The following is a 27,671-nucleotide window of genomic DNA, read 5'->3' as shown; positions in this document are numbered from 1 at the left end:
GTCGTGCTGAAAAATGAAATCTTCATCTCCATAAAGCATTTCAGCCGATGGAAGCATGAAGTGCTCCAAAATCTCCTGATAGCTAGCTGCATTGACCCTGCCCTTGATGAAACACAGTGGACCAACACCAGCAGCTGACATGGCACCCCACACCATCACTGACTGTGGGTACTTGACACTGGACTTCAGGCATTTTGGCATTTCCTTCTCCCCAGTCTTCCTCCAGACTCTGGCACCTTGATTTCCGAATGACATGCAAAATTTGCTTTCATCAGAAAAAAGTACTTGGGACCACTTAGCAACAGTCCAGTGCTGCTTCTCTGTAGCTCAAAAGTGGCTTTACCTGGGGAATGCGGCACCTGTAGCCCATTTCCTGCACACGCCTGTGCACGGTGGCTCTGGATGTTTCCACACCAGACTCAGTCCACTGCTTCCTCAGGTTCCCCAAGGTCTGGAATCGGTCCTTCTCCACAATCTTCCTCAGGGTCCGGTCTCCTCTTCTCGTTGTACAGCGTTTTCTGCCACATTGTTTCCTTCCAACAGACTTACCATTGAGGTGCCTTGATACAGCACTCTGGGAACAGCCTATTTGTTGAGAAATTTCTTTCTGGGTCTTACCCTCTTGCTTGAGGGTGTCAATGATGGCCTTCTTGACATCTGTCAGGTCGCTAGTCTTACCCATGATGGGGGTTTTGAGTAATGAACCAGGCAGGGAGTTTATAAAAGCCTCAGGTATCTTTTGCATGTGTTTAGAGTTAATTAGTTGATTCAGAAGATTAGGGTAATAGGTCGTTTAGAGAACCTTTTCTTGATATGCTAATTTATTGAGACAGGTTTTTTGGGTTATCAGGAGTTGTATGCCAAAATCATCAGTATTAAAACAATAAAAGACCTGACAAATTTCAGTTGGTGGATAATGAATCTATAATATATGAAAGTTTAATTGTAATAATTACATTATGGTAAATAATGAAATTTAACACTATATGCTAATTTTTTGAGAAGGACCTGTACTCGTTACTCGAGATTTCCCGAGCACGCTCGGGGGTCCTCCGAGTATTTTTTAGTGCTCGGAGATTTAGTTTTTCTTGCCGCAGATAAATGATTTACATCTGTTAGCCAGCGTAAGTACATGTGGGGATTCCCTAGCAACCAGGCAATATTGACATATTGAAAATGGCCCACAAGGCAATTTATTTTTTTTCATAACTCTAAAGAAAATTTTCTGCAACTAAAAATTAAATGCATGGCTGGCATCGCCGTAATTATACTGGCCTGGAGAAATAAGTTGCCACGTCAATTTTATTGCATGAAAAACACAACCCCTAATAACACTGGCAGAATTGGACTTTAGTCACTATTTCACTTCACCGTTTCAGTTACCTGTTTAGCAATACATCATATGGTAAAAATGAATGGTGTCAATCAAAACTACAAGTCATCCCAGAAAAAAAGCTTGAATAAGTTATGGCACTCTGAAGAAACAAAATGGCTGCACCTTTAAAGGAGCACCGTATATACTCGAGTATAAGCTGAGATTTTCAGCCCAAATTTTTGGGCTGAAAGTGCCCCTCTCGGCTTATACTCGAGTCACGGTCGGCAGCAGGGTCAGCGGGTGAGGGCGCTGAGGCATACTCACCTAGTCCCGGCGGTCCTGACGCTCCCCCTGCCTGTCACACTGTCTCCGGGTGCTGCAGCTCTTCCCCTGTACAGCGGTCACGTGGGACCGCTCATTAGAGAAATGAATATGGACTCCACTCCCATAGGGGTGGAGCCGCATATTCATTTCTCTAATGAGCGGTGCCAGTGACCGCTGATAGAGGAAGAGGCTGCGGCACCGAAGACCGTGTAACAGGCAGAGGGAGCGGGACGCCGGGAGCAGGTAAGTATTAGATATTCACCTGTCCACGTTCCACACGCCGGGCGCCACTCTATCTTCACAGCGTCTCTCCGCACTGACTGTGCAGGTCAGAGGGCGCGATGACGCATATAGTGTGCGCGCCGCCCTCTGCCTGATCAGTCAGTGCGGAGAGATGCCGAGACCGGACGCTGGGGAGCTGCAAGCAAGAGAGGTGAGTATGGCATTTTTTTTTTTTTTTTTTTTTTTATTATTGCAGAAGCAGCAGCAATGGCAGAGCTTTATACGGAGCATCTATGGGGCAAAAATGAACGGTGCAGAGCACTATATGGCACAGCTATGGGGCAAGAATGAACGGTGCAGAGCACTATATGGCACAGCTATGGGGCAAGAAAGAACGGTGCAGAGCACTATATGGCACAGCTATGGGGCAAGAATAAACGGTGCAGAGCACTATATGGCACAGCTATGGGGCAAGAATGAACGGTGCAGAGCACTATATGGCACAGCTTTCTATGGTACATCTACGAGGCAATAATGAACGGTGCAGAGCACTATATGGCACAGCTACAGGGCAATAATGAACAGTATGGAGCATCTATTTTTATTTTTGAAATTCACCGGTAGCTGCTGCATTTTCCACCCTAGGCTTATACTCGAGTCAATAAGTTTTCCCAGTTTTTTGTGGCAAAATTAGGGGGGAGGGTCGGCTTATACTCGAGTATATACGGTATATATTATTACATAGATCTCATTAGACTGGTGTATTTGCTTTGAAAATACATATTAAAATATCAGTATTATCTTGATATTAAGATAAGCATTTTGCGAGTCCAGCTATACACTTGAACTCATGCACTATTTCAGTCTCCGTCCACCCGGTCTGCCTGGCTGCTGCAGCTTATACTGGACAGTGTGAGATCTGCGCAGCAGGAGAGACACTGAGGAGCTGTCAATCAGGGGAGGAGGGCAGAGGTTTAGTTACATTTTCATAAAGGATGATGGGGTCATTCTGACAAAGATAGTCAAAGTAAATATATCATCCTCAGCAGATCTAAGAGATCTATGTACCATAGTATTGTATGCAGTTTGTACTGTGAACTCAGGTCAGGTCCACATTAACCCCTTAACCCCTGGAGCTTTTTTTTCGTTTTCGCTCCCGTTCTTTCTAGAGCCATAACTTTTTTATTTTTCCATCAATATGGCCATGTGAGGGCTTATTTTTTTCGGGGCGAGTTGTACTTTTGAACAACATCATTGGTTTTACCATGTCGTGTAACAGAAAACAGGAAAAAAAATTCCAAGTGTGATGAAATTGCAAAAAAAAAGTGCAATCCCACACTGGTTTATTGTTTGACTTTTCTCCTAGGTTCACTCAATGCTAAAACTGACCTACCACCGATTCCCCAATTCATTATGAGTTCATAGACACCAAACATGTCTAGGTTCTCTTTTATCTAAGTGGTGAAAAAAATCCAGACTTTGCAAAAAAAAAAATAAAAAAAAAAAAAATTGCGCAATTTTCCGATACCCGTAGTGTCTCCATATTTTGTGATCTCGGGTTGGGTGAGGGCTTACTTTTTGAGTGCCGAGCTGACGTTTTTAATTATACCACTTTTGTGCAGATACAATCTTTTAATTGATTGTCCATTATTCCATTTTAATGCAATGTCGCAGCGACCAAAAAACATAAGTTTGGAGTTTTGATTTTTTTTCTCGCTACGCCGTTTAGCGATGAGGTTAATCCATTTTTTTTTAATTGATAGATCGGGCGATTCTGAACGCGGCAAAACAAATTATGTGTAGGTTTGGTTTTTTTTTATTTATTTTGATTGGGGCAAAGGGGGGGGTGATTTAAACTTTTATATCTTTTTATATTTTTAAACGCTTTTTTTTTATTTTTTACTTTTGGCATGCTGTAATAGCCTCCATGGGAGACTAGAAGCATCCACTACTCGATCGCCTCTGCTACATAGAGGTGATGCACAGATCACCTCTATGCAGTAGAATTACAGGCTTGCTATGAGTGCCGACCACAGGGTGGCACTCTTAGCAATTTGCCATCAACAAACATAGAGGTCTCGAGGAAACCTCTGTTTGTGATGGCAACGCACGGATGACCCCCGATCACGTAACTGGGTCAGCGGTGCGCGTACGTCTGGCTGAAGGCCGGCAGCGTTTGTTAAATGCCGCTGTCAGAGTTTGACAGCAACATTTAAACTAGTTAAAGGGCGCGGGTGGATCGCGATTCCGCTCGCGCCCATTGCGGGCACATGTCAGCTGTTCAAAACAGCTGACATGACGCAGCTTTGAGGTGGGCTCACCGCTGCAGCCCACCTCAAAGCGGGGGATACTGCCAGCCGTCAGCTGGCAAAAAAGGGGGTTTTCCACTACTAGGACAACCCTTTCTTAAACCAAATTATATGCCCTGATAAAATAATAAAGCCTATACTCACCTCCCGTGCCTGCGCCATTCCTGTGGAGTCAGCACTCGCTGTCCCTGGCATGTGATGCGGTGTTGTGTCATGTGACGCCGGCGCCCAATCAGCGTTGGTGTCACGGTTGTCACCTTTGGACAAACTGAACATGAAGAGGTAGCCAGGGATCAGCTGCAGTGGGAATGGAGCCGGCATGGGAGGCATGTATAGGCTTTATTATTTTATTGAGGATATTTGGTTGAAAAAGGGGTTGCCCTAGTACTGGAAACCCCTTTAGGATTAATTCTAAAGGGTAATTCTTAAGGGTACACAGAATGAACCATTGACATTTCCGCGCTATCCACCACAATAAAACAGGTGATTACAATGAGTATCATCTCAGTAAAGTCAGTTTTCCTCCAGTCACCCAACCATTCATTTCGAGCATTCCCTTGTAACTGTTTAGTCTCTGAAACCATCACTGAGAAAAGCAACCGCACACTGAGCACACTAAGGTATATGTGAGCGTTGAATCCATGAATTATGAGCGGCATTACTGCTATAGAGACTATACTTATACAATGTGTGCACACAGTTTGATCAGATTGTATGAGCCCATCGGCCAGTGGAGAAGATGACCTCTCTACATGGGAACCTACACTCTGCTCAATGATCGAAGAAATTAATCTACAAATAACTTAGGACCTAAAAATGGCGGCCATGATTGATTAGTGCCATAAACCATGGCCACCATCCATTACACTCTTATAGGGTTTGTCACCATGGTTTCCCATGCTGCAATAGAAAACAGTGATCCAAACCTGACAACGACAATGGTGTCCAAACTGGTTGTGTCCCATTTTGGTTTAAACAGCAGAAAAAGTTTAAAGGGACTTTCAGCACAGAATGACTGCTGAAACCGATACAACATGTTCCAAATTATTATGCAAATTATATTTTTCTCGTATTTTCCTAAATGGTCGGTGCAAATGACAATCAGTCTAATAAAAGTCATCACCCGTTAGAGTATACATCGAATTTTATTGAAGAAACCTCCTAATGATAACAGTATAATCTCCAAAATGAATAAAAACTCAAAATGCACTGTCCCAAATTATTAGGACAGTAGAATTTCTAACATTTGATATGTTTTAAAGAACTGAAAATGCTCATTTGTGCAATTTGCAGCATGAGGAGGTCACATTCACCGAACAAAAAAGCTATTTAACTCCAAAACATCCTAACAGGCTTCCCTCACACACTTGTAGCATTTTATTCAGACTTATGGGCAGATGGTGGAAAAAGATATGCACCTAGAACGAGTTGTATTTAGGAAAAAAATGCAATAGACACCAGCACAAGGTGTTCATAGTGTGTGTCATGATAAATATAAATATATATCTATAATATAACGCTGGGAGCGTCACTCTGTCCGAAGCCTCTATAGACTGCGCAAGCGCAAGCGCCGGCGCAGTCTGGGCCTCACATAGCGACGCTCCCGGGAGATCTCGGTATGCGTAAGCACTGAACGCATACCGCGATCTCCACCGGAGAGTCAGGGACCGCCAGGAGGGAGGGTAAGTATACTCACCTTTCCCGGTTCCAGCGCTGCTTGCGGCTCCGTCTCCCGGCTCCTCTGCTCCCGGCTCCGGAGGGCGCGGACTGCGCAGGCGCCGATTCCTGCTGCCGGAATCGGCGCCTGCGCAGTCCGCGCTTTCCGGCGCCATTTTCTTGAAGACACACTCCGGCTCCACTGCAGGTGTGTCTTCAAGAAAATGGCGCCGGAGAGCGCGGACTGCGCAGGCGCCGATTCCTGCTGCCGGAATCGGCGCCTGCGCAGTCCCCGCTTTCCGGCGCCATTTTCTTGAAGACATACCTGCAGTGGAGCCGGACGATAGGTGAGTATGGTATTTTTTTTTTTTTTCATATGGCAGCAGCATTCGGGGGCATACACACTGGAGCGGGGGGCATATAATACAATGGTGGCGCAGGATGGCAGCAGCACATGACAGAACGGGCTCAGGATGGCCGCAGCACATGACAGAACGGGCGCAGGATGGCCGCAGCACATGACAGAACGGGCGCAGGATGGCCGCAGCACATGACAGAACGGGCGCAGGATGGCCGCAGCACATGACAGAACGGGCGCAGGATGGCAGCAGCACATGACAGAACGGGCGCAGGATGGCAGCACATGACAGAACGGGCGCAGGATGGCAGCAGCACATGACAGAACGGGCGCAGGATGGCCGCAGCACATGACAGAACGGGCGCAGGATGGCCGCAGCACATGACAGAACGGGCGCAGGATGGCAGCAGCACATGACAGAACGGGCGCAGGATGGCAGCAGCACATGACAGAACGGGCGCAGGATGGCAGCAGCACATGACAGAACGGGCGCAGGATGGCAGCAGCACATGACAGAACGGGCGCAGGATGGCAGCAGCACATGACAGAACGGGCGCAGGATGGCAGCAGCACATGTCAGAACGGGCGCAGGATGGCCGCAGCACATGACAGAACGGGCGCAGGATGGCAGCAGCACATGACAGAACGGGCGCAGGATGGCCGCAACACATGACAGAACGGGCGCAGGATGGCAGCAGCACATGACAGAACGGGCGCAGGATGGCAGCAGCACATGACAGAACGGGCGAAGGATGGCAGCAGCACATGACAGAACGGGCGAAGGATGGCAGCAGCACATGACAGAACGGGCGCAGGATGGCAGCAGCACATGACAGAACGGGCGCAGGATGGCAGCAGCACATGACAGAACGGGCGCAGGATGGGAGCAGCACATGACAGAACGGGCGCAGGATGGCAGCAGCACATGACAGAACGGGCGCAGGATGGCAGCAGCACATGACAGAACGGGCGCAGGATGGCAGCAGCACATGACAGAACGGGCGCAGGATGGCAGCAGCACATGACAGAACGGGCGCAGGATGGCAGCAGCACATGACAGAACGGGCGCAGGATGGCAGCAGCACATGACAGAACGGGCGCAGGATGGCAGCAGCACATGACAGAACGGGCGCAGGATGGCAGCAGCACATGACAGAACGGGCGCAGGATGGCAGCAGCACATGACAGAACGGGCGCAGGATGGCAGCAGCAAATGACAGAACGGGGACGCAGGATGGGAGCAGCAAATGACAGAACGGGCGCAGGATGGGAGCAGCAAATGACAGGATGGGAGCAGCAAATGACAGAATGGAGGCGCAGGATGGGAGCAGCACATGACAGAACGGGGGCGCAGGATGGAGCAGCACATACCAGGATGGAGACCATATACCAATATAAATGCTCGCCACCCGGGCGTAGAACGGGTTCAATAGCTAGTATATATATATACACATACATATATATATATATATATATACACTAGCTTTTGAAACCCGTTCTACGCCCGGGTGGCGAGCATTTATATTGGTATATGGTCTCCATCCTGGTATGTGCTGCTCCATCCTGCGCCCTAATCTTGTCATGTGCAATTGTTACCATCCACCTCTCGTGTCTCCCCTTTTCCCCATAGTTTGTAAGCTTGCGAGCAGGGCCCTCACTCCTCGTGGTATCTGTTTTGAACTGTATTTCTGTTATGCTGTAATGTCTATTGTCTGTACAAGTCCCCTCTATAATTTGTAAAGCGCTGCGGAATACGTTGGCGCTATATAAATAAAAATTATTATTATTATGTGCTGCTCCCATCCTGCGCCCCCATCCTTTCATGTGCTGCTCCCATCCTGCGTCCCCATCCTGTCATGTGCTGCTTCCATCCTGCGCCTCCATTCTGACATGTGCTGCTCCCATCCTGCGCCTCCATTCTGACATGTGCTGCTCCCATCCTGCGCCCCCATTCTGACATGTGCTGCTCCCATCCTGCGCCCCCATTCTGACATGTGCTGCTCCAATCCTGCGCCCCCATTCTGACATGTGCTGCTCCCATCCTGCGCCTCCATTCTGACATGTGCTGCTCCCATCCTGCGCCCCCATTCTGACATGTGCTGCTCCCATCCTGCGCCCCCATTCTGACATGTGCTGCTCCCATCCTGCGCCCCCGTTCTGTCATGTGCTGCTCCCATCCATATGCCCCATACGCTGCTCCATAAAGGTTTATGGCCCCATAAAATGCTCCATAGTATATGCCCCGTACACTGCTCCATAAAGGTTTATGGCCCCCATAAGATGCTCCATAGTGTATGCCCCGTACGCTGTTCCATAAAGGTTTATGGCCCCCATAAGATGCTCCATGGTATATGCCCCCGTACACTGCTCCATTATGGTTTATGGCCCCCATAAGATGCTCCATAGTGTATGCCCCGTACGCGGTTCCATAAAGGTTTATGGCCCCCATAAGATGCTCCATACTATATGCCCCCGTACACTGCTCCATTATGGTTTATGGCCCCATAAGATGCTCCATTATGGTTTATGGCCCCATAAGATGCTCCATAGTGTATGCCCCGTATGCTGCTGCAATATATATATATATATAAAAAAAAAATACCATACTCACCTATGGTCGCTGGCCGCCGAGTGCTGGGGGGCCTGAGCAGGCGGGGACATCGGTGCGCTGTGGGGGTCAGGTGCCGGTATCACTGCCAGCTCAGGACCCCAGCACTTACTATATTCACCTGGCCCCGTTCCACCGCTGCGCGCCGCCATCTTCCCGGTCCTCTGGCTGTGACTGGTCAGTCAGAGGGCGGCGCCGGCGCGCATTAAGCGTGTCATCGTGCCCTCTGAACTGAAGGTCACAGGCCGAGGACCGGGAAGATGGCGGCGTGCAGCGGTGGAACGGGGCCAGGTGAATATAGCTCATACTTACCCTCCTGGCGGTCCCTGCTTCTCTGTTGGAGATCGCTGTGTGCGTTCAGTGTTTACGCATACCGTGATCTCCTGGGAGCGTCACTCTGAGGCCCAGACTGCGCCGGCGCTTGCGCAGTCTATAAAGGCTTCGGACAGAGTGACGCTCCCAGTGTTATATTATAGATATATAGAATATATATATATATATACACACACACACACACATACATACATACGTACATGTTAACATAGGACCCCTTCTTTGAGATCACCTTCACAATTCTTGCATCCATTGAACTTGTGAGTGTTTGGAGAGTTTCAGCTTGTATTTCTTGTGTTTCTTTGCATGACACCAGAATAGCCTCCCAGAGCTGCTGGTTTGATGTGAACTGCCTCCCACCCTCATAGATCTTTTGCTTGATGATACTCCAAAGGTTCTCTATAGGGTTGAGGTCAGGGGAAGTTGGTGGCCACTCCATGAGTTTTTCTCCTTTTATGCCCATAGCAGCAAATGAATCAGAGGTATTCTTTGCAGCATGAGATGGTGCATTGTCATCATGCATGAAGATGATTTTGCTCCTGAAGGCACGTTTCTGGTTTTTATACCATGATAGAGAGTTGTCAGTCACAAACTCTATATACTTTGCAGAGGTCATTTTCACACCTTCAGGAGCCTTAAAGGGCCCTACCAGCTGTTTCCCCATGATTTCGGCCCAAAACATGACTCTTCCACCTCCTTGCTGACGTCGCAGCCTTGTTGGGACATGGTGGCCATCCACCAACCATCCACTACTCCATCCATCTGGACCATCCAGGGTTGCTTGACACTCATCAGTAAACAAGAGTGTTTGAAAAATAGTTTTCATGTATGTCTGGGCCCACTGCAACCATTGCTGCTTGTGTACACTGTTTAGGGGTGGCCGAATAGTAGGTTTATGCACCACAGCAAGCCTTTGAAGGATCAGGACTCCAGAGGCACCAGTAGCTTCAAATATCTGTTTGCTGGTTTGTAAAGACTTGTTAGCAGCTGCTCTCTTAATCCGATGAACTTGCCTGGCAGAAACCTTCCTCATTATGCCTTTATCAGCACAAACACGTCTGATCAGATTCAGCAACAAATCTCTTAACAGTTCGATGATCACGCTTAAGTTTTCGGGAAATATCTAATGTTTTCATCCTTTGACCAAGGCATTGCACTATTTAATGCTTTTCGGCAGCAGAGAGATCCATCCATGAGTTTATTTGAAAAACAAAATTAAAACTTTATGACACTTAAATCCAATTTGCATAATAATTTGGAACACTGTGTAGATGCGATTGGTGCTTCATGGCTCTGCCAAACAGTTATACACCTTCCCACCTGTTTGTTTTCCATCTATCTCCACACTTCTCTGTCTCTATGAAGCTAGAGCTGTCAAAGAAGAGGAGGGGGTGGAGATTAAGGGAAAACAAGCAGGAGGGAAGGTGTACTTAAATTCCCTTTAAAGGGAATCCATAAGCAGGTTTTTGTTATTTAATCTCAGAGTAGAATAATATTAGGCACAAGACCTTGATTCCAGGGATGTGTCACTTATTAGGCTGCATTGTAGTATCAATACAGTGTTTTATAAACAGGAGATTAACGATTCCAGGACTATAGCTCACATGGCCAGCAGTCAGGCTAATCTCTGTAACTCCGCCCCCACCATTGATTGGCAGCTTGCTGACCATGCACAGTACACAAGAAGCTGCCTGTCAGGGGGTGGGTGGGGTTATATACACAGCAGAAGACCTGGCTCTGCTACATCTACTTAGACAATACAGGCATTCTATGGAAACTAAAATAAGCAGCTCAGTAATTGACATCCCTGGAATCAGGCTTTTCTGGCCATAAGTCATGCTGCTCTCAGATTATATAGCAAAAACCTGCTGACAGATTCTAGTTAATAAAACGTTAAATTAAATTTTCAGCTGACAGTCACCACCTTGAATTGAAATATAGATCACATATTGTGTGTAGCAATAACTTCTCCATTCCCCACTTTGGAGAATGGCCAGGAACATTTGACAGTATTGATTCTGTCAGAATTATAGCAGCAGTCTCTCAAATTAATATACCTTTAGCTACGGGCTCTCCTGATATTCCTTCCCTATAGAATTTACAATTATGCAGTTTATGATGACTGAAGAATGGAGGTCTTAGTTGTAAAGCTAAAAAAAAAAGATGATCAGTTTCACAAATTGCATGACTAAAGAGGAGTATGCCAGTTTTCCCATGACTTATTTGTCCAGTATTTCCTGCGAACCTGCGGTAAAGGCTCTCACCAGAGGCTACAAAACAATTAGGCTGCATTCACACGATGCGGGGACATTGCCACAATTTTCAGAACAAGCAGTAAAATGGTCACGTTTCTTGAAATACCATGGCAAAAAAAAAAAAACATTGCAAACTCATTGCGTGAACACTGACATACTGTACAAATCTGAGTTCTTATATCCAACTTGCCAGCACCGAGCCCGTCTGCAGGTTGAGAAGCGTTTTCGTCCCTAGCTGTATACGAAGGCCAATTTCAGAAATATATATCATAGACGCCGTTCAGGACCAGCATGGCGTCTGACAGCTACACCGCCCCTGAAAAACTCTACTGAATTCAACACACATCGTCCTGGAGGCCCAACAGAGACCTACGGTAAAGCTGAGCTAAGTTCAGGTATTGCAAATTTTGCAATTTATTAATTTTCTGCATCAGTTTTCTGGATGGAGAGAAGAGATGGAATATCAGGATGGCTCCTTCAACAGTGGCCTCACTCACACATCCGTGTTGTATCCGTTCTTTTTCAAGGATAGACTACATAGCCATTATAATCAATGGTGCTATGCACATGTCCGTACAAAACTAACAGTGACGTCCATTTTTTTCCAGTATCAAAAATGAAGAGGGTCGACACAAGTTTATGGGTCCATGAAAAACAGGGACAGTATGCGGACTGTATCTGTGTGCTGTACGCATTTAACATTGCAAAGGATAGGAGAAGCTTTGTCATTTATTTCTTTATCCGTTAGATTAAAAACATTGATGACGGTAAAAGTGGACACACAGATCCAAAACACTGACGACAGCAGTACCATTTTGTTCCCGCATGTGTTTTTATGAGGTCTTCGGTAACTGCTGTATACAGGTCAAGCACATTAAAAAGTTCAGTATATGTATATACGGCTATATATACTCAGCCACAGCTCACTCAGCAAAGACCATTAACCACCATAAAGGTATTAAGTATTATTATTATTATTATACATTTTTATAGCGCCATTTATTCCATGGCGCTTTACATGTGAATACGGGGCAAATATAGACAAATACATTAAACATGAGCAGATAACAAGGCACACGAGTACATAAGGAGGGGGGACCCTGCCCGCGAGGGCTCACAGTCTGCAGGGGGTGGGTGAGGATACACTAGGAGAGGGAAGAGCTGGCTGTGCGGCTGTTCAGTAGGTTGAGGATCACTGCAGGCTGTAGGCTTGTCGGAAGAGATGAGTCTTCAGGTTCTTTTTGAAGGTTTCTATGGTAGGCGCAAGTCTGATGTGTTGGGGTAGAGAGTTCCAGAGTATGGGGGAAGCACGGGAGAAGTTTTGGATGCGGTTATGGGAAGAAGAGATGAGAGGGGAGTAGAGAAGGAGGTCTTGGGAGGATCGGAGGTCGCGTGTAGGTAGGTACCGGGAGACCATGTCACAGATGTATGGAGGAGACAGGTTGTGGATGGCTTTGTATGTCAGTGTGAGGGTTTTGAACTGGAGTCTCTGGGCGATAGGAAGCCAGTGAAGGGCTTGACACAGGGGAGAGGCTGGGGAATAGCGGGGGGACAGGTGGATTAGTCGGGCAGCAGAGTGTAGGATGGATTGGAGTGGTGCCAGAGTGCTAGAGGGGAGTCCAGAGAGTAGGAGGTTGCGGTAGTCGAGGCGGGAGATGATAAGTGCATGCACTAGCGTTTTTGCAGTGTTGCGGTCAAGGAAAGCACGGATCCGGGAAATATTTTTGAGTTTGAGACGACAGGAGGAGGCAAGGGCTTGGATATGTGGCTTGAAAGAGAGGGCAGAGTCGAGGATCACCCCGAGGCACCGGGCGTGTGGGACTGGGGATAGTGAGCAGCCATTGACATTGATGGATAGGTCTGGTGGAGGGGTAGAGTGAGATGGGGGAAAGATGATGAATTCTGTTTTGTCCATGTTCAGTTGTAGAAAGCGAGCAGAAAAGAAGGCTGAAATGGCAGACAGACAGTGCGGGATTTTGGTAAGCAAGGAGGAGAGGTCAGGTCCGGAGAGGTAGATCTGCGTGTCGTCAGCGTAGAGATGGTACTGCATACCGTGGGATTCTATGAGCTGTCCCAGGCCGAAAGTGTAGATGGAGAAGAGTAGGGGTCCTAGAACAGAGCCTTGAGGAATACCGACTGACAAGGGGCGAAGTGAGGAGGTGGTGTGGGGGAGGGAGACACTGAATGTTCGGTCTGTCAGATATGACGAGATCCAGGAAAGGGCCAAGTCTGTGATGCCAAGGGATGAGAGGATTTGTAGCAAAAGGGAGTGGTCCACAGTGTCAAAGGCAGAAGACAGGTCCAGGAGAAGGAGGACAGAGTAGTGTCGCTTGCTCCTGGCAGTTAGTAGGTCATTGGTGACTTTAGTTAGGGCAGTTTCAGTTGAGTGATGGGAACGGAAGCCTGATTGTAACCGATCAAAGAGGGAGCAGGAGGAGAAGTGGGAGGACAGTTCAAGATGGACGTGTTGCTCCAGCAATTTGGAGGCATAAGGGAGAAGAGATATTGGGCGATAGCTAGACACAGAGGATGGGTCGAGGGAGGGCTTTTTGAGGATGGGTGTGATCTTGGCATGCTTGAAGGATGAGGGAAAGACACCTGTTGTGAGTGAGAGGTTGAAGAGGTGTGTTAGGGTTGGGATGAAGACCGTGGAAAGGTTAGGGATGAGGTGGGATGGGAGCGGGTCAAGCGTGCAGGTGGTGAGGTGTGATCTTGACAGGAGGGTGGAGAGCTGATCTTCTGTCATGGTGGAGAAGCTGGTTTTGGAGGAGCAGGGTTGAGCAGCTAAGAGGGGCAGTGGGCGCTGTGGGCCAAAGCTTTCTCTGATCGTATCGATCTTCTGTTTAAAGAAAGAGGCGAAGTCATCAGCAGAAATGAGGGGGGAGGGAGGAGGTGCGGGGGGACGGAGTAGAGAATTGAAAGTGTTGAAAAGCTGTTTAGGGTTGTGGGACAGGGAGGATATGAGGGATGAGAAGTAAGTTTGTTTTGCGGCAGTGAGCGCAGACTTGAAGCTGGCGAGGGACTGCTTGTATGCAGTGAAGTGGTCGGCAGAGTGGGATCGCTTCCATCTCCGCTCAGCAATCCTGGAAGCCCGTCTCAATTCTTTGGTCAGGCTGGTCAGCCAGGGCTGCCTGTTAATTGTACGAGTTTTACTATGCATGAGTGGGGTGGGCGAATCGAGTGTTGTTGTTATTGTGGTGTTATAAAAAGTGGCAGCAGCATCTGTGTCATGAAGGGAGGCTATGTCTGTGAGAGGGAGAAGGGACTCAGAGAGTGATTGTAAGTTGAGATGTTTGAGATTTCTGCGAGGGTGAGTGAGTTTGTGGAGTGGGGGGGTTGCACACTAGGAGAGGAGAGGGACGAGAATGTCAGTAGGTTGTGGTCAGACAGGGGGAGGGGTGTGTTAGTGAGGTTAGTAAGGGAGCAGAGGCGGGTGAAGATGAGGTCCAGCGTGTGGCCATCTTTGTGAGTGGCCTCAGAGGACCATTGAGTGAGGCCAAAGGAGGCAGTCAGTGATAAAAGTTTAGAGGTAGCTGAGGTGAAAGTGTCAATGGGGACATTGAAATCACCCATGATGATAGTGGGGATGTCAACAGAGAGGAAATGAAGTAGCCAGGTGGTGAAGTGGTCGAGAAAGGTGGAGATGGCTAGTTCTGGGGGGCGGTAGATGACAGCCAGCTGGAGGTTGGAGGGGGAATAGATGCGGACAGAGTGCACCTCAAACGAGGGAAGAGTAGCGGAGGGTGGTAGCGGGATTGGAGTAAAGGAGCAGGTGTCGGACAGGAGCAAGCCAACTCCTCCACCGCGTTTGTTGCTGGGGCGAGGGGTGTGAGAGAGGTGGAATCCGCCATAGGAGAGCGCAGCTGGAGAGGCCGAGTCAGAGGGGGTGAGCCAGGTTTCAGTGAGGCCGAGGAAGGAGAGTTTGTTGGTGATGAAGAGGTCATGGATAAACGGCAGTTTGTTGCAGATGGAGCGTACGTTCCATAGTGCTCCAAGTAGGGGGAGCGGGGGAGTGGGGGCTGGATGAATGGGTATGAGGTTGTCGTGGTTGGGAAAACGTGCGGAGGATCGTGGCAGGGGGTTAGAAACGAGTGTGGGGATGAATTGGGGAGGGCCGGGATATGTCACCAGCAATGAGGAGTAACAGACAGATCATTAGAAGGTGGGAGCAGGATAGGACATGATGCGGCCGTGTGTGTCTGGAGAAAAAGGATTGTATGTGGAGGAACAGTTCTGAGGGGAAGGTGATATGGCTGGGGAGTATGGAGGAAGAAATGACTAGTTCCTTACTAGGAGGAGGGATTGCAGGAGATTGTAAGAAGGAAAGTAGTATGGGGGTGAAAGAGAAAAGAAACCGAAACATTGTAGTGGTTAGTAGTCTGTTACCTTCCAGTCAATTCCAGTCCAATTCAGTCTAATTCAGAATCATAATTAAAAAGATGGAAGTTAAAAGATGATTTGCAGCAGACTGAGTCTATAGCAGACTCCTGCATGTGAATATATCCCCAGTTAAGGGCAATCAGGTGTGAATGAGGGGGTGGCTGGGTATGGGAGACCAGATGTAGAGAGTTAAGCAAAGGTCATAAAGTGAGGGAGGGGTAAGACTGACCACTCAAAGAGATGCCAGGATCACACAATGAGAGACATGAAAACAGGTCGTGGAAACAAGCTCATAGGTGAGAAAGCATACTAAAAGGATTATATGTGCTGCACCAAGACACTCAGATCCAGGGGAAGCATAGAAAAGCCAGTGCAATATACAGAGACATTCAGAAGCCAGGGAGAGCTGGGTAAAGTCAGTGCATACCATGGAAAATCAATGCAGTATACAGAGATATTCTGGAGCCAGGGAGAGCTGGGTAAAGTCAGTGCATACCATGGAAAATCAATGCAGTATACAGAGATATTCTGGAGCCAGGGAGAGCTGGGTAAAGTCAGTGCATACCATGGAAAATCAATGCAGTATACAGAGATATTCTGGAGCCAGGGAGAGCTGGGTAAAGTCAGTGCATACCATGGAAAATCAATGCAGTATACAGAGATATTCTGGAGCCAGGGAGAGCTTGGTAAAGTCAGTGCATACCATGGAAAATCAATGCAGTATACAGAGATATTCTGGAGCCAGGGAGAGCTTGGTAAAGTCAGTGCATACCATGGAAAATCAATGCAGTATACAGAGATATTCTGGAGCCAGGGAGAGCTGGGTAAAGTCAGTGCATACCATGGAAAATCAATGCAGTATACAGAGATATTCTGGAGCCAGGGAGAGCTTGGTAAAGTCAGTGCATACCATGGAAAATCAATGCAGTATACAGAGATATTCTGGAGCCAGGGAGAGCTGGGTAAAGTCAGTGCATACCATGGAAAATCAATGCAGTATACAGAGATATTCTGGAGCCAGGGAGAGCTGGGTAAAGTCAGTGCATACCATGGAAAATCGATGCAGTATACAGAGATATTCTGGAGCCAGGGAGAGCTTGGTAAAGTCAGTGCATACCATGGAAAATCAATGCAGTATACAGAGATATTCTGGAGCCAGGGAGAGCTTGGTAAAGTCAGTGCATACCATGGAAAATCAATGCAGTATACAGAGATATTCTGGAGCCAGGGAGAGCTGGGTAAAGTCAGTGCATACCATGGAAAATCAATGCAGTATACAGAGATATTCTGGAGCCAGGGAGAGCTTGGTAAAGTCAGTGCATACCATGGAAAATCAATGCAGTATACAGAGATATTCTGGAGCCAGGGAGAGCTGGGTAAAGTCAGTGCATACCATGGAAAATCAATGCAGTATACAGAGATATTCTGGAGCCAGGGAGAGCTGGGTAAAGTCAGTGCATACCATGGAAAATCAATGCAGTATACAGAGATATTCTGGAGCCAGTAGAAACGAGTATCAGTATTTCCATGGCCACGAACCGGATCCTCGAAATCCCAGCTGCACTTTTCATTATCCAGCCTAGCGGACAAAATCAAAAGGATGAGCTGGGATGCCGGCAGGTAGGAGGAGGATCGCTTGCGGCCAACCGCTGAGGTGGACTGACCGGGCTGCTGGATGAGGGTCCAGTGAGCTTACAGTAGTTGCTCACCTCTAGTTGTAAGGCTTCATGTTCAGCTCATGGCTCATTGAGTTGTATGAAGTGTTAATATGAAGACTATGGAGGCCTACAGGGCCCATAATGCTGCTCAGTGGTTATGGAAACCTCTGTAAGTGTATAGGCAAACAGGAAAAAAAGGAAAAACAAATGCCTAATAGGTGAGCTGGTTTTTCACTATTTTTCTCTGTAAGTGTATGTTCTTCCCATGTTTCCATGGGTTTCCTCTGGGTTCTCCGGTTTCCTCCAACACTCCAAAGACATCCTGATAGGGAATCTAGATTGTGAGCCCCAATGAATAATGCTGTCCTGACAGATTCTGTGAGCAACCGGACACTGGACATAGGAATGGAGATATTCTCAGGAATTAGATCACCATTTTTCTCAGGGCACAGAAATCCAATGAATGCGCCTGTGTGTGTCCCGGCAGTCCGTACATGTGCTCCCTTCCCTTCTTCCAGTCGCCGCACAAAGCCTGAATGTTCCCTCACAATCCTCCATGGACAGCATCCCTCTCCGTCCGTGTACACAGGCCTCCATTGTCCCCGCTGCTGAAAACAAACTCTGCAGGACCAGCTGATTCCAGAAAAAAAATAAGTGCGCCCAAATGCGGCTATGTTACCAAAACAGACTGACTGCAGGACCACAAATATGCTCCGCACGCACAAAAGAAGCTTTCATGTTTAACCCCTGGAGCTGATAGACATGTGCAGCACACAGTCATGCAATGAAGATGCAGGGCGCTGTATACCGGAGGAAAGTGTGCCAAGGTGGCAAACATTATACTATATGGGTATATTCAGGCATAGCCAGTAAGGTGCTGGTAAAAATCCACACGTGGAAAAAATGTACAGCCAATCACAGACCTGCAAAAACTGGCAAATCATGGTAAACCCACGTGTATTTTTTTCACCCAATCAAGAAAATTCCCCATAAAATACCATGTACAAATGAAATGGAGCTGCAATCTACATGTTCACTGCCCGCGTACGGTCCACGATTTCCAAACCGGTCACGTCTCCTCACTGAAAGGATCAGATCCAACCAGAAGCCCCATGGGTGGTCCAGAAATCCTGGTCCATACACAGATGGTGAATCTTGGGCAAGTGTATGCGGCCTAGGGGTCATTCACACATCATATTCAACACACGTGTGCTATTCAAGTGAAAATCGGGCAAAACATGGACCAAGGTAATCCAGTAATGATCGATGGGTCAGGTGACTTCTTTCACAGCAAAAAAAAAAAAATCCCAGCAAGGACTCGGCTCTTCCAAGTATCACCTATACAAGTCTATGGATGAGCAAAAATCGGATACCCTATGGATCATCTGTGTGGGGTCCAATTTTTATGGATATATTGGCAGTATTAACCTAGGAAACTGTATGAGATCGTGTATAAAAACAGACGTCACATGGACATAAAGAGACAAAGGGATGACGATATGGATGAAAATTGTCTGCGTTTTCTGAATGAAACTTGGATGATTTTTCAAATGCTCAGAAGAACGAGCCCAACAGGCACCAAAATGCTGTAGGTTTGTACAGGTAAAACCTGGACCTGTTTGTTAGGCAATCCCTGCATGCTGAGACTGTCAAACCATATCCGACCTGCAGGCAGGATGATGTAGAGCAGGAAGAATGGGGAAAAAAAAGGGGGAAAAGTTTCAGTAAAACTCGCATTTTATTCAATGAAATCACTGGTGTTTACTTGCATGAGTCCAGTGGGCGGGCCTATGCAGTGATTGACAGTCTGTCCTGTAGCACTGTGCATGGCATGCAGATGTAGCTGTCAATCACCAGTAGGACCGCCCACTGGACTCATGCAAGCACCAGGGTTGTCAATGAATAAAACACAAGTTATACGGAATCTTTTCCAACAAACCTATACATCATTGTGCTCAGCTTCTCCTTCTGGAAACGGTTATCTATGGAAGCTTGTATTATGCAACAAACAAGAAGTAACCTGTTAGTATCTGTCCAACATCGCATTTACGGAAGATGCACGTGGCAGACAATTTTTTATGCAGCAACTTTATGCATTGACCAAACCAGTCATCGCTATATACAGCCGGTACATTGCGAGTCCCGCCCAGCTCATTGATCATATGTAGATTGAAATATATCGATATTATCACAAGTTTCTGAAAACCATGAGTGGCAGGATGAGCAATTACCATACAGGGCAGAACAGCAGCAATTTGTTGGTCCCATTCAATGCATATTCATTCATCACCTGCGATGCCACATTACCCCTGACCAGTGAGGGCGTCACACAGGATAACAGCAGATCGCTGGACAATATAGGCGTCAGATCCATGATCAGCTTAGGTGACTTATAACAATAGGGAGGAATCTCAAGAAAATCCCAAGAAAAAAAAAGGATCTGTCCCCAAGGAAAAAGCCGCAAATTGTTGTTCTAATCTTAGTCCGCTGCTCTAATGTGTTTTCTTTTTCGTTTTTTTAACCAGTCATAACCTCCGGGGTTTTTTTTTTTTTTTTTAAACCTTTGTTATTATTAATAAATTTTTAACTGTATATATAGTGAGTGCCTTCCACACAAAGCCTCCTGAAGAATGGTGAAGTGACTTCTTTTAGCTGCTTCACATCGTTCAGGAAGCTCAGAAAGATGGAACATGTGCACGGCAATTCGTTTTTGACATTGCTGAGCATAGGTTCATTCTTTCTAGCAATTTTTGCAAGTGCTTTTTCAGGTAGAATCCACTTTTCAAAGACTTTGTGTGCACATACCCTAATTATTTTCCTGCTGCCCCCAGGAGTATTCCATATTTTAAAAAAAATTCTAAAACACATGAACCACTTGCGGTATCACCTGAAGAAGGAGTCATGTGTACTCCGAAACGCGTAGAATAAACCACTGTTCAACTATACAATTGGTCTGTTTATGGATGTGCTGGTAGCGCGGATCAAAATCCACAAATCCTCTTTTTTAGCGATTAAATACAAGTCCAGCAATACCTTTACCTGCTCAGTCGCTTCCTCTATTAGAGTAAGTTCACAGTAGGTTTTTTTCAGCTTTTTTTTCTGCAGCAAAACCTGATCTCTTGGCAGCAAAGAAGCTGCAGAAAAACAAAAAAGAAAAATTTCCTTAGTTTTGCTTGTGTTTTTCGCAGCGGTTTTGGCATGCTAGATTTGTCTCATGGGCATGTTGATAATGTTTAGTATTAAAAGTCCAATTCCATAGAATCAGGTTTTGGCACAAAAAACGCTGCAACAAATTATACCTGCGGTTTTTCACCACCCGCTCAAGTCAATGTGTGAAAAATCCTGAAAGAACGGACATGCTCTATTGTCCAAAAAACCAAGCACAAAATACTGATGACAAAAAAAATGTCTGCTTGAGATTTCTGAAATCTCATAGGCTTTGATGGGACTGTAAAAAGCAGCTAAAAATTAGCATAAAAAAGCGCAATGTGAACTTAGCCTTACGGAGATGTGCTTGAAATGATATGCAAACGAGGCTGTATATCTGAAGCCTCCGTCACTCCAGCTCTAATCCCTGCCTACCTCCTGCATGACTGACAGCTCCTCTGCTGTGCAACTAGAAGCCAGTGAGCTGTCAGTCATGCAGGAGAAGGCAGCACTGTGTGGGTAATAGTGACAGAGGCTTCACAGTAGTCAAAGCACTTCAGCCTCATTTGCATATTAATTAAAATGCAGATTTCTCAGTAATAGAGGAGCTGACTGGCTATGTAAAGGTATTGCTGGACTTGTATTTGGAAGAGCTACACATGTATGTAAATAGCTTGGGGGCTGAAATCCTGATGACAGATTGTTTTAGAGGTTCAGACGATCCCTGTATCCCAGGCACAGTTTGTTTTGAAAAAAAAAAAAAATCCATCACCGATTGGTTGGAGCGCTGTCGAAAATAACGGACATAAGGAGCAGTGGTAGGGACTCAGTACCGGCCCCAGAGAGGGGGGTTGGGGGGGGGGGGTTTACACAACAAACTGCAGCCAGTGAAAGGGGTCTACTGATACCCCATTGAAAAGGTCTACAAAATCACAACTGATATTAATTTCCAAAATAGGGCGTTCAATTTCCCAAATGTTTCATACAGAAAATCTAACTATGCTGGAGGCGCTGAGTCACAAGAGCGGCGCTCCCATCTTCTGATCCTTGAAGTTTCATAAGCCACTAACATTCTGTAGGATTTGCTGTACAGAGCATGGAAAAACGAAAGATTTCACGCAAGGCCCGGACAGAACAGCTGACATGTTGTAAGATCTGCTGTGAAGAATGCTGAATGGAAAGCTCGGATCATCTCGGACTTATAAAATCCATCTCCTTGGCTCGGATTAGTCTAGAAGAGCGATATTCCCCCAGAGAAGATATAGGGAGACGTCTCCCCAATTAGTGAGAAGTCCCCCCGATCAGTGAGATTGCCACTCGTTACTGATGAAGGACATCTATCTTACATACCACCAATGATGTGGTGGGACGCAGGGACCACTTAAGGACTTCAAATGACCAGGGCAACGTTCATTTCCATGGGCATGTGCGGGCACTTCAGGGCACTGTTTGCCTTTACTAACATTTGTGAATGAATGGCTCGTTTCACAGACCTCACTGATCCCGGGGTGGTCCGGTAGTAGGAGCCACCGATGTAACAAGTCCGTTCAGGACATTTCTTTGCCCCCAACTATTCCATGGTTAACAGTGAGGGTATTACTGAAAAGTGGGAACGTTTAGAACCACAGTAACAAAGTTGTGACCACGTAAAGTTACAGATGGGGTCATTGAGAACTGGGCACATTAAAGAGAATGCCAAGAGTCGGATGGTGGTGTAAAGCCGCCACCACTGGGCTCTGGAGCGGCAGGAACGTGTGCTGTGGAGTGACGAATCACACTGGAAAGCTTACTATTGTGCCCCAATGTTTGTAGTTATGCCCCTGCCAGAGAGCCTTACTTCCAGTGAAGGGAAATAATGCTTCATTTTGGACAATTACAGCTTCCAGCCATGTGGGTAAACCGCAGAGAAGGCCGTCATCTTCTCCCCAGTGCACAAAGCAAGGTCCATAAAAGCATGATTGGGAGAGTTTGTGATGAAGAACATGCCTCAGCCCATCGGACACATACTGCACTATAGAACTAGATACGGCAGATAACAGAAGCCATCGTATGAAACGCTTTGTGACTGTCACATAGCGGGGAGATGACAGATGGCTTGCACACCTTGCCAACATATCCCCTTTAATCATTGTCCCCAAGTGTACCCTTTTATTGAGCAGTCATCCATTGAGAAATCATTTTCCTCTTACATTTGTTCCTTCAGGATTTGCCTCCTGATTCCTGACATAAAATTCTGATGAAAATAAGGACATGACAGCCTCTCTAGGAATGAATCATGTGATGGAAATGGAGACACAAGGAATCCCACAAAATATATTCTGGAATAACCGTGACCATCAACAGCCCATCCCACAGCGTCCATTGATACTCATCCTACAGAGCCCTTCACTATCCCCATCTTACAGAGCCCTAAACTGTTCCCCCATCCTACAGAGCACCAACCATTATCCCCCACCACCCCATAGAGCCCCCCCACTATCCCCCATCCCATAGAGCTCACATTATTCCCCCATCTACAGAGTCCAACACTATCCCCATCCCAGAGCCCTCCACTATCCCCCATCCCATAGATCTCACACAATCCCCCCATCTAGTAGATCTCCCACTATCCCCCATTCCATAGAGCCCTCCACTATCCCCCATCCCACAGAGTCCAACACTATCCCCATCCTTCAGAGTCCAACACTATCCCCATCCCAGAGCCCCCCCCACTAGCCCCCATCCCATAGGTCACCCCTCTATCACCCATCTTACAGAGCCCTCCACTATCCCCCATTCCATAGAGCTCACACGATCCCATTTAATAGATCTCCCACTATCTTCCCATCCCACAGATCCCCCTACTATCCCCATCCCATAGATCTCACACTATCACCCATTTAATAGATCTCCCACTATCCCCCATCCCACACTCTCTCTCCATTCCATAGATCTCACACTATCACCCATCGTACAGAGCCCCCACTATCCCCCATCCCATAGAGCCCTCCACTACCCCTTCCCCCCATCCACAGAGCCCCCACTATCCCATTTAATAGATCTCCCACTACCTTCCCATCCCACAGATCCCCCACTATCACTCATCCCAGAGAGCCCCCACTATCCCCCATCCCATAGATCTCACACTATCACCCATTTAATAGATCTCCCACTATCCCCCATCCCACACTCTCTCTCCATCCCATAGATCTCCCACTATCACCCATTTAATAGATCTCCCACTATCCCCCATCCCACAGAGCCCCCACTATCCCCAGTGAGTCACATGACTGCACATTTCTGGCCATGGGCCTATCCCTCAGCGATCAGTGATGACTTATGTGTCAGACACCAGGAAATGTCACAGCTGATCAGACATCACGGGGCAGCGCTGGCATGTTGGGTCGGACATGTCATTGTTGGGCTGGGGTTAACCCCCTGCGTCCCGGAGGACAAAGAAACCCCAAATGTTTTAGGGGCTTTGTTAAAGAAATGGCTACTGGCTGGGGAGGGGGTGTGACTGGCAGGAATGAGGGGCTTCTGGGTGTGAACAATGTGGGCAGACAGGTAACTAGGGACCGCCCGCAGTGATGGGGCAGCAGCACACAGTCCCTGCCCGGGAGTCTCAGCCCGATGTGCGGGGATCGCACGTACCTGGCCCGCAGCGCACACTCACGGCGCCGTCCTTTCGGATGCGGATCTCCGCGGCTCCCTTGATCTTCGGCCGCTCCGCACTCCCCGCCCGCAGCGCGGCGCAGCACTGGTAGCACACTGCCCATGCCTGCTCCTCATTAATGGGCTGGCTGTATAATTCCAGGATCTCCTCCAGAGACAGCGACTCCCGGTCCTCCCCGTCCCCTGCCGCAATGCTCCCACTGCCCGGGCTCGGTGCAGCCGCCACAGATTCAGCCATTCCCAGCTCCGTGGTCACTGCGCAGAGCGGCCGGTCCCGGGCTGCCGGACTGACATCCTCCCGCGTCTCCAGTGCGGGGATTGCGGCGGCAGCATCCACAGCCCCGGCCGCCTGCCCAGCACAGCCTGGAACCCCCCGCTCCGTGACGCCACCGTCCGGGCCCGCCCACAGTGTCACGGAGGAGGAGGCTCTGTGCTGTAGTCACTTGTGTCTCCTGAGCGGCTCTGACAGCATAGCCTGTAACGGCCAATCACAGTTCAGCTTACAAATTTTCTAAGCGGGTTTGGTAATGGGAGCAGTGATCTGATTGGTGAGAAAGGGATTTATACATTCTGGAAAGAGGAACCCAAACACTACATAATACCTAATATAAGCTACAGAAATTGATGTGGCCGTAAACCCGCACCGTGGGTGAGAAACACAGCGTCAACTAGAAGCACAGTGGGCATGGGAGGCCTATAACTGCCACCCACTGTGCAGGTATCGTAGAACGCAGCGCAGGTGAGCTGTGTCCAAAACGCCGCCATTCTGGATTGTGGACATGTAGCCTAACAGCAGAACCGCTGAGCTCAGTGATTAGCTGTACAGCCCCCCAGGTGACCGGTTGCTGCAGTAATGTTGCTTTTCATTGGGGAGGGTAATGTCATGCTCAGAGCAAATGGAGTTCTCTTCACCAGGTAAGGCACACACATGCAACACATTCTGGATCCAGGCCAGGAGGGGGAGCTCAGGACCCGGATTCAAGGGAGCTTCCCTGTATAAGGATCCTGACTTGGAGGAGGAGCTAGTTACTGGGTCCTGGGAGACCAAGCAGAACAGGTAAGGCTAGTTTCACACTAGCGTTTATCTGGGCTGTGGACTTCCTCTGTGAAGCCCCGCCCACTGCTGTGCCTCTTCGTTCAGCTCCGCCTATGGCTGCATGCGGCGTGCGCACCCTATCTTTAACATTGGGTAAGCAGGCCATGCCGCTGTATGCGGATGCCGCCGCATGCGTCATTTTGATGGTGCGACGACCTGCGCCGAATGTAACAAAAATGTTGCATTTTCATACAGATGCCGCGCCGTCCAAACGATGCATGCGGCAGCATCCGCATACAGCGGCATGGCCTGTGTACCCAATGTTAAAGATAGGGTGCGCACGCCGCATGAAGCCGTAGGTAGAGCTGAACGAAGAGGCGCAGCAGTGGGTGGGGCTTCATGGAGGAAGTACTCAGCCCAGATAAACGCTAGTGTGAAACTAGCCTTAGTTGGAGGGAGAGACAGAAGTGGAAGGACATCTGGAGCAGATGTGAGAGGCCTGGCAGCCATTGAGGAGCTGCAGCCTCTGGAAAGGAGCAACAACCTGAAGGGTTGTATGTGGAGTTGCCGGAAGGGAAGGAGCACCAGAAAGAGAGAGAGCTCAGAGGGGAACTGTGTTAGGGCACCCTCAGAGCCATAGCGCAGAATCCGGGAACCAGGAGCCCAAGGCTTTCGTGGACTCTAGGACATGGAGCAGAACCGGAGGGCACTACACTCTACGCCACCTGTCTGCACCACGCCTGAGACGCAGCAGCACCTGAGGAGCCCAGGGCATCTGAGAGTCCCTGTAAAACGGTTCAAGCTGCCCGTCGTGCAAGTACCTGTCTCAGGACAGGGGGAAACTGGAGGACCCTGTAGGAAGCTTCAGGCAGCAGGGATCTCATTATATTATGTTGAGGGCTGTGGTAACCATCATACTGTATGGGATGGTTATGGGGGACATCATACTGTAAGGGGGCTATGGTGTCATCATACTGTACGGGGGGCTTTGATGGACATCACACTTTATATAGGGGCCTGTGGTGATCATAATGTGTGGGGGTCTGGGGTGCCTGTATATTGAGGCCTGTGGTGGATTGTGTACTGTCTTAGGCCGGTTTCACACGTCAGTGGCTCCGGTACGTGAGGTGACAGTTTCCTCACGTACCGGAGACACTGACTCACGTAGACAAATTAAAATCAATGTGTCTCTGCACATGTCAGCGTGTTTTCACGGACCGTGTGTCCATTTTGAAAACACGGAGACATGTCAGTGTTCGTGGGAGCGCACGTATTACACGGATCCATTAAAACACGTACCGCACACGGATGTTGTCCGTGTGCAGTCCGTGTGCCGTGCAGGAGACAGCCCTACTGTAAGCGCTGCCCCCCCCCCCCCCCCCCGCGTGGTGCTGAAGCCGCTAATCATTTCTTCTCCAGCATGGTTAGCTGGAGAGAAGATATGAAAACTCTTCTTTTTTTGTGTGTTTAAAGAAAAGATTCCTGTCCCCAAACTCCCCCCCAACCCCTGTGCGCCCCCCCCGCTGTTAATAAACTACTTACCCGGCTCCCTCGCTGGTGCTGCTTCCTGTCCTCGCCGCAGCTTCTCCTGTATGTGCGGTCACGTGGTGCTGCCCATTACAGTGATGAATATGCGGCTCCACCCCTATGGGTATACCACGTGACAGCTGAACAGGGGAAGAGCTGCCGGCGCCAGAGACCATGGGACATGCAGGGACCGCATCAGGAGCAGGTGATTATGTGACCGTTGTAGCTCCCCCTCACCCACCGCCCCTCCCCTCCCCCCCCCCCCCCCCCGCCGACCTTGACTCGGGTATATGCCGAGAGGGGCACTTTCAGACCATTTTTTTTTGGCTGAAAATCTCGGCTTATACTCGAGTATATACGGTAATAGTGTCCTGACATAGTTATAAAGACACTCTCTGTGCCTCTACATAGTAATACTTCCCCCACGTAGTAATAATGACCCATTTTGTACCTATAAATAGTAATGAAGCCCCCACATAGCAATAATTACACTCTTTATGCCTGTACAAAGTAATAATGTCCTCACATAGTAATAACAAAAGTCTTCATTCTTGAGCAAAGCCTGTTTCAGTCTGTCAGTGATGGAGGTTAACCTTCCAACAAGACGATGACCCAAAGCATACTGCTAAAGCAACAATTGAGTGGTTTAAGAAGAAACATGCAAATGTTATGGAGCGGCCTAGTCAAAGCCCAGACCTTAATCCAATCTGTGGTCAGACATGAAGATTGCTGTTCTCCAGAAGAAACCATCTTAGGGCAGTCTCACACGTCCAGATAATTCCGGTACCGGAAAAATCGGTACCGGAATTATCCGTGTGCCGGTGCGTTTCTGTGGCACATCAGTGTGGCACACGTGCGGCACACGTGTGCAACCCATGTGCCCACTGGG

The 27,671-nt window shown here is 48.1% G+C and overlaps 1 protein-coding gene across 2 annotated transcripts in view; it reads right to left on the bottom strand.

Annotated features, from left to right (window-relative positions):
- Positions 1 to 24,626, bottom strand: part of SPIRE1 (spire type actin nucleation factor 1) — a 193,183-nt gene extending 168,557 nt beyond the window's left edge. Inside the window, exon 1 of one of the 2 annotated variants that reach the window (XM_069731015.1) lies at positions 24,199 to 24,626. In XM_069731015.1, the coding sequence (XP_069587116.1) occupies positions 24,199 to 24,457 (259 nt within the window). In that variant the 5' untranslated portion in view covers positions 24,458 to 24,626. The remainder of the gene's footprint in view (positions 1 to 24,198) is intronic. The other variant, XM_069731016.1, reaches the window with a different exon arrangement.
- Positions 24,627 to 27,671: the final 3,045 nt, after the last annotated feature.

The sequence above is a fragment of the Ranitomeya imitator genome, chromosome 6 (assembly GCF_032444005.1).
Source record: "Ranitomeya imitator isolate aRanImi1 chromosome 6, aRanImi1.pri, whole genome shotgun sequence".
NCBI classification, from domain to species: domain Eukaryota; kingdom Metazoa; phylum Chordata; class Amphibia; order Anura; family Dendrobatidae; genus Ranitomeya; species Ranitomeya imitator.
The sequence above is the reverse complement of the archived record's forward strand: the minus strand, read 5'-3'. Positions and strand labels throughout refer to the sequence as shown.